This window comes from Solanum lycopersicum, chromosome 10, assembly GCF_036512215.1.
Source record: "Solanum lycopersicum chromosome 10, SLM_r2.1".
Classification (NCBI taxonomy): Eukaryota; Viridiplantae; Streptophyta; class Magnoliopsida; order Solanales; family Solanaceae; genus Solanum; species Solanum lycopersicum.
In genome coordinates, this window is record NC_090809.1 from 60390057 (window position 1) to 60401567 (window position 11511).

The window sequence follows — 11511 nt, forward strand, 5'->3', positions numbered from 1 at the left end:
TACAGATAAGTTTTTATTCGATGAAATTTCTTGTTTATTATTGCAATAACTATACAATGTTAAATTGGTTTTAGAATTTGTGAATTGTTTTCGATCGTTTGTTTTTAAAAAAAAAATCAAAATATGATTTTGTTAAGCTGAAATTTTGCAACATACAATTATATACTGTTCATGTAATTGTATATGTTATTCGCGATATTTGTATATTTTGAAAGCGACAATATTTAATCAGTGTTCATAGTTGTATATATTCATAAATCATGTGTTTTATTTTTGATAGAATTATGTACTATTGTAGATGTAGTCTTTGTATATTAAAGAGAATAACAGTATAAAAATTCTATGTCATACGATTTATTTTTGGAAGAAGTATACACTATTGTAGATGTAGTGTTTGTATATTAAAAAAAACAACAGTATAAAATTTCTATAATTTGATTGTATAAAAATTGTTGTATTAATTGTATATATGATCTCATTGAATTATTTATATATAAATATTCTTTTCATAAATGTACAGATAATGGGCTTATTAGCTATTTTGGTTATGCATTCTGAAAAATGGGACGATACAAATAGTTACGTTGATTATACTATAGAAGGAGTAGTTTTTAAGGAACAGTCAACATTTCTTGATTTTTATACTACTATTGTCAAACAGATTGGTGTTGATATGAATAATAAGACTTTGAAGATAGAGTACAAGGTTGAAGAAAGCAATAAAGGAATGGTTATACACAATGACATGGGTGTCAGAGTGTACGTAATGCTAAAAAAGGCAAACATTGATTTTAACAAATTTCCTATTTGTATAACTATTTTGAATTCATGTGATAGACAGATTTGTATATGTATATATACTCAATATATACTAACTTCAATAATTGTATATAACTAATATAATATACAAATTCTAATCATATATTCAAATTTTCAATCTGTATAACTAAGTCCAATTACTTTTTTTTATATATATATACAAAAAATAAATATAAGTTATATTGATATGTGTACATGAATATATTAGTTAAACATGATATTATATTCAATAATTTGTATATAACTACCATAATATATAAATTATACTCACAAATGATATTTTTCCATTTATATAACTAAATCCAACTACAATATGTGTACATGAATATATTAGTTAAACATGACATTATATTCAATAATTTGTATATAACTACTACAATATACAAATTATAATCACATATGATATTTTCCCATCTATATAACTAAATCCAATTACTTTGTGTACTAACTTCAATAATTTGTATATAACTAATAGAATATACAAATTCTAATCATATATTCCCGTATACAATACTTAAATATACTATATACAATTACTAAAACATGGAATATACTATATACAATACTTAATTTAATATTTTTTTGTATATTGACAACTAATTAACCAAAAAATTGTATGTAACATTGTGTTTTAAGACAGTACCTCTTGATTATGAAGTTCTTCAGATCCGACTACTTCAGAAGCATTTTCCTCTGATTCAATGTTTACAGCTTTCCTCTTTCTTCTTCCTTGTACAATTTTAATGCCTCTAGCTTTGGCAACTTGTTGTACTGCCATATGGTCGTTTTTTTTCTTTGATCTCAGCTCTTCCATGGTTTGTTCTTGTATAACTTTATTTGATTTCCCCAAAGAACCTACATCAACCCCAAAATCTTGAGTTAGTCCCATTGAAAAGGATGGTAAAATGTCAACAACATTGACATGCAAAGGACTATCTCTTGTAATCCTCAACGATGAAGATGATTAATTCATTGTTTGACCAAATTTAAATCTATCAAGAACAAAAAATCGATTATTTCATTTAAATATATGAAAAATAATAATAAACAGAACACATATACAAATTTTAAATAAGTAAAAAAAAAAGGTAAACAACTAAAATTAAGGAGTACTTACGAAATTGACTTCAGCTTGGGGAGGGAACTGGGAGGGAGAAATCTAATTTTGGATAACAATTTGAATTTCAAACCGGCTAGCTGGAGTATTGAATGTAGGAGAAAACGTTTGAATGTTAAAAGGAGAGAGAAAATTATTTTTTGTATAATTATATACAAAATTAGAAAATAAGGTTTTTATACAATTGGTTACATAATAGGTTGTGGACCCCATTAAATATAGCAAAAAAAAAACCATAATTATATAAGGTAAATAAATTAAACTATACCCCTAAAATATAATTAGTTACGAATGTTTGCCATTTTATATAATTTTCCCTTATTAAAAAAATTATAATAAACATTAATTATCAACTTGCTAAAAGATATGGATAGTAAAGGTGTATATAACTTTAACCAATTATATATTTTTTAAATTTATTTATACTTTAAAATAAAAAATAGATGTAAAATAATATTTACCCCAAAACAAGAAAGGATATCAAATTCGGACCCAAAATCCATTCGATCTCTCTCGGGTTGCATTTCAATTGTAAGTCCAATTGTTTCTCTCTCTAGATTTTAGTTTCTGCTGTCTCTCATGAAGAGAAAACCCAAAAATCCCTTTTTGAATTGTAGTTTTATGATGGTAAATTGAGTTGTAATTTGTAGAGGAAGTTCAAAATGACATTGTTCTCCTTTGTGATTGTTTTCGCACTGGTATATGTTAACTATGTGATGATAATCCACAAAATTTGTGTTGGGTTTTTGCTAATATTCGTTAAAAATTTAATTTTGAATAGTTTTGTTTGAAAAAGGAGAGAAATGAGGCACCCAAGATGAAATATTTGTATTGTATGTTGAGTTGTTAATTCTTGGGTAAATTTACAATCTTTTAGCAAACTCTTTGAGTTTATGGGACAGTGATTTTGATTTCTAACAAAAGTGAAGTTTCATTTGCTTAAACTTATCAATGAGGAGGTGTGAGGATGCGCTAGTGAGGAGGTGTGAGAGGTTGGTTGTAGCAGGAGTTAGGAGAGGTAGCGGTAGGCTGTAGAAGAATTGAGAGGAGGCGATTAGACAGGACATGACACAGTTTTAGCTGAGCGAGGACATGACCTTAGATAAGATGGTAAGGAGGTCGAGGATTGGTGTAGAAGGTTAGTACGTAGTCAAGGGTTGTCGTACTTCTAGTAGTATGATTTAGGTGTCACATAGTCCTCTTTTCGCACTGTGTATCAATAGTTGTTTTACACTTGTTTTGTACCTTTGCTATGTTGCCGTCTCTTTTTCTTTCTTATTTTTCTGCATCATTTACATTTCTTTAAAGCCGATGGTCTATCGAAACAACCTATCTATCCCGCAGAGGTAGAAATAAGGTTTGGATAAATCTTACCCTCCCCACACCCACTTATGGGATTACACTGGGTATCGTTTTGCTGTTGTTGTTGCTTAAATCCTTATCAGCCTGTCAAGACTGGCCCTTGAGTTGATCTTGGCATGGTGTTAGAGACGGAGACATATTGAGGATTTTAAGTTAGTGGGTGAGGAGTACTACTGTACTTGCTACTTGTTTGTGACGTTGAGTGTGAACTTAAACATATATACACAAACAAAGATGAGATGCACAGATGGAGAAATGGTCATTCAAGTGTCTCTATGTGTATAGTAAATACTCCTTTGTGACATCGAGTACTAAAATCAACATGGATAACCACATAAAGATGGCACATACTAAGGAAGAAATGGTCCTGTATGAGTTGAATTGATGTTGAATTGAAGGTGGTGGGTTCATCATCACCAGCTATCTATGCATAGCATCTGCCACTGGTAGATCTTGATAGTTGACTCTCTTATTTTCTTGATAGAGTAGTTAGTATCTCTAATAACTTACAGTCATTTCATCTAAAAGGATATGGATATAATTATTTCAGAGTTATTTATGTAGTCCACTTCTTTGTTATTCCTTACTGTTATCTTGCAACGTATATCAGGTAAGTGTTTGTGTACTGATTTTGGCTGAAGGGTCTGAAAATTCAAAAGGGAGGAACAAGAAATAGAAAGAAGGACATGAGTGATATAGTGGGGGGACCTGATCCTTCTGCAATTACTTCAGTAACAGCAGAATCATCAAAAACTACTGGTTTTGATGCAAATCGAATTTCTGAAGTGAAAGCTTGGCTTACTTCACAATTTGACGCTGTGGGTAAAGATGTCCCTGATTTTGAGTACACTCCTCGAAGCATCGCTGAATTACACAAGATTGCCACTCTTTCGCAAGCCAAAACTCAAGCCTCTGCTATTGTTGCCAATGATTACCGCCAAAAAGCAGCTGAGTACAGGTCCCAAGGTCATAGTTTTTCTGTTTAAACTACTCGAACCGGCATTTGGTTCAAAATTGAGGTTGTTGTCCCATTGAGCTGATTATATTATTTTGATTGCAGCTGCTAGGATAAGAGAGATACTGGAGAGTGTGGGATTGGCCCAAGAGAGTTTACCATCTAATGTGGTTTCATCTGCACATGTTCTTGCCAAGGTTGCAAATTTGTTGGATGTTAGAGATACTGAATTAAGTAGGTAAGTCACCTTTTTTCACTAATTAACCTTTTCTTAGTTCTCACCCCTTTAGTTTCGTTGTCTTACTAGGAGAAACATTGTAGTTTTCTTGTTGCAGTGGCAGATCTTTCTCTACGGAAAACAGCAGTAGAAGAGAAGAGAGCTAAAGTGCAGCAGGAATCAAAAGTTCTTCTTGAATACACTCGAAAGGCAATAGCAAGATTGACTTATTTGAAAAGGTAAATCTTTTGTTACATTTCATCGCACTCTTCATGAAATAATGTTGTGGAATGGGGTAATAGGTAGCACAACTGGGAGTCAATGTTCTTATATCGTTAGTTTGACTTCCTGGCACTTTCTTGCTGCCGTATTTTGTTTCAAGAAATGAATACTTCTCTTGCCAAAAAGAAATCATGGGTCTTTCAGTTAATCAATGCCATCTTTCATCTCTTAGCTTTATTCTGTGTTTCGGCAGAACACTTTCACAGCTTGAAGATGATATTGCTCCATGTGAAGCACAAATGGAGAACTGGAAAACAAACTTAGCAATTATGGAGTCAAAAGAGAGGCAGTATTTGCAGGAGTATGGTTATTATAAGGTAACTTTACTTTTGTCTTAAATAATTTGCTGCAAATTTATGCATTTCATTTTCTTCTCCTAGTCAAAAGTCAAGATGCTGTTACGATATTTAATTATCGTATGGGCTGTTATGAGACATCTTTTTATGTAGTATATCCTACAAATGTGAGCTTCAAGTTTATTAGTTTTCATGACGCGCCCTTTTTAACATTCAGCTAGTTTCCATGGAATAGGTCTGTATATACGTTCTTGTGTTCATGTATATGTGTATGAATTTCATATCTTTGAGTTGCATTTACTTTTGTGAAGAAGAAAGCTTGATGCAAAAGTCTTTATAATATAGAGAAGATTCAATATCCGTCAGATGATAGTTTGCAACTTTTCAAGTGAGTGTTTTATTTATTTCTCTTCTTCTGTGCCAAAAAGAGATGGGAGATTTGTTAGTACCAATTTTGTAAAGATGAAAAGGTCGCCCAGCAGTGTCTCTCTTCACGTTCTATGATAAATGGATGATCTTATGCAAGGTAAACAGTCATGAGTTGGCTGGATATGAGGATTGATGAAGGCCTCTAGAGGGCTCTGCTATCTGTAAATATCTAATCCTCCTTTTCTCCCTACTAGTGACAAAGGTGAGATAAATAGTGGTTTGGTCATAAGTTGTCGCAAACCTTGAGTCAGAAGGCACAAGGCAGCACTTCTAGGACCAGATGTGCGATGACTGGCAAGGGCTTATAGTAAGGTCACTTCTGGAGGACTGGCATGCACATGTACGATGACTGGATGAGTCAGAAGGCAGTACCTCTAGGACCAGATAAATTGCTTCGCAGGCCCAAATTATCGTTTTATGAAGCAGTAACTTTCTATATAATCTGTCATAAAAGCTACTTCTGCTGTGTCACACATTTTATTTGATGATCTACCCTTCAGCAGGCAATTTCTTCTGAAAATAGAAAACCTATTTTAATCTGAAAAAATTGGATCCTTTTTGCCTCGACATGCTAGGAACTTTGTGATCTGAATGTATTACTTGCACCTGATCATAATTTTGTGTTTTCGTATACCTGAAACCGTGAAGTGGATGTTAAAAGGCCTTTGGATGCAGGCTGTGCTCAATCGTGTTGGTTACACCCCAGAGATAAGTCACGGGGTATTGGTCGAGATGGCAGAGCATAAGAAAGACTTGGAGAAGAAAACAAAACCAATTCTTGATACTCTGAGAAGCTATCAAGACTTACCTCCTGTAAGTATTTCTAAACGTGAAATATAAGTTCCATTATTCTCGTCTCTCAAATTATGCTGCTGACTGTTTGAGACTTCCATCTGCAGGATAAAGCCTTAGCAGCGTTGGCAATCGAGGACAAGAAAAGACAGTATGCTGCTGCTGAGAAGTACCTTGAAGATGTGTTGCAGTCTGCTCTTGCCTCCTCAGAGTGACGTAGAATGCTTTTCTTTGAACATCGCCTTCACTTCAGCTCGTAGTGCCTTGCCTGTCAAAACGTTTGGTAAATGAGATTGGGATTGATTTTCTTTCGACTCGTTTGCTATTTTTATCCTTCACTTTTTGTATGTGCCATGATGGTGTATTCTCAACACTGCAGATAACTCATTGACTCATTATGATGTGTAATTTGAACAGGAAAAAGTTTATGGTAAAGCCTATTTCCTTTGTATTTTTACTTCTTTGAGAGCCTGAGAGAGTTCACACTTTTAGTTATCTTTAACACCCCTCATGTTGCCTGATAAGGCTACGATCAACCTATACTTAATTATATTTTCGACACCTCATTTCATAATACATTCAAGTGTATGATAATCTCATCTGAAAGCTTAAGTCGATAGAGAAAATATACTTTTATTTACGTAAAATTTTGTCTTCAACATATGTGATTGAAACATTTCTCATGTGTCTAGGAGTTGGCAAGTTTTGTTTATTTTTCATATATAAGAAAACTAACATGTAAAATAATTCACCAAATGCTTCCTTTACACGTTTGTATTTTTTGTTGGTTAAAAAAGTGATTTTCTTTTATATTAAAAAAAAAAAGGAACAAAAGACAAAAAAGATGATAGATTTTGCAAAGATTAATCCAGAATAAATTATATTAATAATAGCCCATTATTTGTGTAGTCACACTCAATGTTGCATTCATGCAAGACAAGCCAATCAAATTTTTCCTAACCAAATCATGTTGTGATTAGAAAATTCTTTTAAAAAAAATGGTTTATCGATATCATCCGTCATATTTTTTGAAATATTAATATTTCTGTCGTTTAAAAATTAAAATATATATATTACTTACTCAGCGAAAGATTAAATAAGATCACATGACACAATTATATCAATTCGATATTTAATAAATAACGATCGACAAATAAAATTATGATACGTATATATACGTTATTCTTTAGAGTTTTTCAAAACAATCTTTCTTTCGTAGTGAAAAATTATATTTCGAGTCTCTATAATTTTATCTTGAGCATAAATAAAATTATTTAACTCGAACATCAAACATGTTTTCTGAAAATTTTAAAAGGCATAATGCAAACACCAAATATATATATATATATATATATATATATATATATGTATATATTAAATGCTACGAATTCAATTATATAATATTTATTTTGGGACAAAAACTGCAAGATGGAAACAAGGCGGTGGGATGTGGAGACAAGAAAATTATTGGTTGCAGAAAATAGTCCCATCACATAAATATTTAAAATATATATAATTCATTTAATATAAATATTTAAAATTATTAATTTAATATTAAACTACAAGAGTTGACAGGTCATTAATTTGTGGAAAATTTGGTCTGTGTCCCTTGATTATCATCAAACGCAAATTAAAAACTCAGATTCTTTTTTTTCTATTAATTAAATTTCAATTTCACCGCTAAATGCCTATTGTATTATCAAATTAAATTCATCTTACGTTTTATTAGAAGTATAAATATATTAATAGCTAAAACATAATATGTTATTGAAATATCAAAATCTTGATATAACTTAATCCCATATAGAATATAGGATAAGTTATACAAGTTATAATTTTAATTTAACCTCAATATGTTAAATCAAACAAGAATCTGAGTTTAATTCATCTGTTTCAATTTATTTGATATCTACTATTAAAATTTTTGATAAAGAATTTAGACACCAGAGCTTTAAGCTATTCGAAATAAAACTTGTATATCTAAAATTTATATTTGAAAATACTATAATTACAATAATTAACAATTAAAAATGTATATAAAAAACTTAGTTGACTGGTAAAATACTAACTATATGACAAAACTATGACAATTAATAAAATTATACTGAATATGTTGTCATATAAATTGAGACGGAAAAAATATTTAATTATCGTCTTTATAACACATATATTGTAAAAGAAGATGATGAAAGATTTGAGAAGAAACATAGTACTAATGCAATTTTGAATAATTAATAATATTCCCATGAGATTACTTGACCATCATATATAATATTTTAATTTCCCATTCCCAATTTTGTTTCATAATGATAATAGACAATTTTGTGATCTATCTAGTAAAAGAGAAATTAATTAGATAGATAAGCAAGAGAAAGAAAATACTCATCATGAATATGGACGATACATCGACGATGGGTCAAATTCACCATGCCTATTTTGTTTATTGTGACTATTATCATGATCATCCTGGTTCGTCATTCTGTTGCACCCTATTTGTTGTGCAATCGAAGTACCAGCGCCTAGATTCAAATACACCATTCTCGAGTCTAGATTGAGGTTATTACCTCCCACATTGGTCGTGTTGCTCGTGCTAGAACCATGATCTTCGTTGTTTATAGGTTGGAATATCGCGGTGGAAGATGGGACGTTGTTTGTAGTTTCTTCCTCTCGTGAAATTACCATAGCCGCGGATTGAACTAACTCAAGACATAGACGTAGTTTGTTTGGTTCGATATGAGTTAGACCAGGGATCGCACCTTTGAATAAGAAATCGGAAGTTAGGGTTTGTAGAATGTCGAGTGGAGTGATCCCATCCATCGTTCTGACATTTGGATCTGCGTGGTGGTCTAGTAGGACTGCCACCATGTCGGGTGACACCATTTCCGATGCAATGTGGAGGGGGGTTTTGCCAGCTGGACCGGCCGGGTGGTTCACGTTGGCTGCACCGAGCTCGAGTAACGCTTTCACAACCTCCCGGCTACAATTCTCGACCGCGTAGTGTAACGCGATCGATTCATCGAGATTTAGTCCTTCTCCCATGACCATAAGTTTGACCAATTCCACGTCGGATGAGTCTAGGGCTCGTCTCATTCGTCGGATCTTTTGGTCCTCGAGCTCCGAGGTCGAACTTAGGTCGTGCTGGTGATGGTGAGAGATCAAGGATCTTCGCGCTAATGAAGTTTTTAGGCGAATTTCCTCGATTTTCGCGACAACGTCGATGGGAAGGTGTTTTGCTAGGATTTCAGGTGGAAGGCCTGATTTTGCAACCAAATGAGAACAAGTAGTCCAAAGTTGAGGCATGTCTTGTTTTCTTGAAGCAACTAAAACTTTCATCACATCCTCAATTGAAGTTTTCTCTACCATGCTTGTCAATTGCTTCTGCGGAATTAAACACAATAACTATGCTTCAGTCTCAAACAAGTCGAACAAAATTAAATGAAAAAACAAAGACTCACAAATGTCCCTAAATGTGATTTAGTTTTTCATATACATTGACATATTTAGAAAGTTTTATCATTCCAATCAAAAAGACAATTGATATATGTTTTTTTTTTTTTGCATAATCTTGATTATATATAGGGTAACATCAAATAAATCCATTTTTTAATATTGGTTCATGAAACCAAATTAGGAAAGTGGATTTGATTGGGGATATATAAATCACTCTTGAAAGATATGACTCAAGAAACTCAAAATCTTTAACATGAAATCAAGTGAAATGACACATCTAACAACAAGAATTTCACTAAATATTGCTCGAACGCTTTAAAAACACGTTAGAAACCACATGGTGTTCGACAAATATTTTCAAAGAGTCGGAACAATCCGATAAAGTTAAATTAAACCTGAGTAAGCAAAGCAAGTTGTTCAACACCAAAAGATCTAGCGGCTGAGAGTGTATCAAGTGCAAGATCAACGGCTGATGTGCAATGTGTATGCCAACAGTTTCTTTCACCACAATTAGGCCTTGGTTCATGTTTTTGTGGCACAATTGAAACTTGTCCACTATACAAAAATTGTAACATCAACAAAAAAACCTCATACCCTACCGAGTTCACAGGTATTACTACCTGTGAACTACTGGTAGTACTAGTCCGCGGGCTTCCAAAGCCCACGGAAGGGTCTGGACCGCCACCAGGCGACTCAGGCCCGCAGAAGAATTTTCTAAACACAAGACTTCTAGCAGCTAAGATGCATCTATGAGCATGTACTAAACGACCTTCAACACTAAAAGTAACATCACTAAAAGCTTGACCGTTGATGAGAAGATTTAGATAATCTAAAGAGAGAGTTTTTAAGGAATCTTCAAGAGTATTCATATTGTTTATAAATTGTAAAGATGAGAAAAAAAAAATTTTGGTGGATTTTAATTCACATAGTGGAAGATGATTTTGTGTTAGTTGTTTTTTTTTTTTTTCTAGTATAAGATGATGAAAGAAGTAGACTTATTATTATTGTTATTTTTTGTGAGATTCTCTCTTTTAGTGATGGAGTTTCTATTTTGCTATGAGGATAGATTTTTATTTTTTTTTGTGAGAGGATGGGTGGGTGGGTGGCTATTATGGACGGCTGAGGTATTTAAAAAAAATATATAAAAATAGTTTTTTTAAATTTATTTATTTACTCTACCTATTTTTAAAATATGTCAAGACTTTACGTTATAACTCATCATTATAATTTTTAAGTTTGGATGTGCCTAAGTTAGTAGTCCTTTTTATCAATTTCTGACTGTAATAGATTTTCGAAATATGTTAAGAATTTACGCTTTGATATACCTTCATAATTCTTTTCTAGGTGTGGACATGCCTAAGATATAAATCGTTTTCACTTTCTGATTATAGTAGAGTGTTATATAGAATGTACATTATATATCATTGACTCTTAGTACTGATTTTGATTTCACTACTATCATAATAATGTATTGATTAAAATTTAAGTGAAAATTAACTAAATACTCCTTAATTGAAACAATAATATATGATATAAATTTAAATTAATCGGTTCAATAAATTGATGTATGAGGGTAGGATAGGGAGATGGTCAATTTATGCCTAATTAAACATGCAGATCTTTCTTGGGAAGGTATTTAATTTAGTGATCTTGTGAATTAAAGGTTCTTGGAAAATGTAGTATAATTTAATTAAATTTGCTCACTGTTAGCCTATCTAGCTACCAAGTTTTTCTTTCATTAATTAATGTGAATAGGTGCTATAAGCCTATAATTGTATGTGTAACTTTTATT

At 32.1% G+C, this 11511-nt stretch overlaps 2 protein-coding genes across 4 annotated transcripts; one reads left to right on the forward strand and one right to left on the reverse strand.

Moving 5' to 3' along the window:
- Nucleotides 1-2334: 2334 nt before the first annotated feature.
- LOC101268527 (AUGMIN subunit 1) lies at nucleotides 2335-6720 on the forward strand. Of its 3 annotated transcripts, none has more exons than XM_010313809.4 (7): nucleotides 2335-2467; nucleotides 3909-4264; nucleotides 4359-4491; nucleotides 4575-4709; nucleotides 4946-5069; nucleotides 6153-6290; nucleotides 6377-6720. In XM_010313809.4, exons 2-7 carry the CDS (start codon nucleotides 3985-3987, stop codon nucleotides 6482-6484), a joined length of 918 nt encoding a protein of 305 aa, XP_010312111.1. In that variant the 5' UTR covers nucleotides 2335-2467; nucleotides 3909-3984; the 3' UTR covers nucleotides 6485-6720. The 3 variants fall into 3 exon arrangements, with proteins under 3 accessions (XP_010312111.1, XP_069146614.1, XP_069146613.1); XM_069290513.1 differs by having other exon boundaries at nucleotides 2376-2467; nucleotides 3940-4264; XM_069290512.1 differs by having other exon boundaries at nucleotides 2457-3744.
- Nucleotides 6721-8490: 1770 nt separating this feature from the next.
- On the reverse strand, nucleotides 8491-10777 carry BOP3 (BLADE-ON-PETIOLE protein BOP3). The gene is made up of 2 exons (XM_004249185.5): nucleotides 10115-10777; nucleotides 8491-9647 (listed from the first exon to the last, which is right to left on the reverse strand). The coding sequence occupies exons 1-2, from the start codon at nucleotides 10586-10588 to the stop codon at nucleotides 8655-8657; spliced, it is 1467 nt and encodes a 488-aa protein (XP_004249233.1). The 5' UTR covers nucleotides 10589-10777; the 3' UTR covers nucleotides 8491-8654.
- Between the last annotated feature and the right edge of the window lie 734 nt (nucleotides 10778-11511).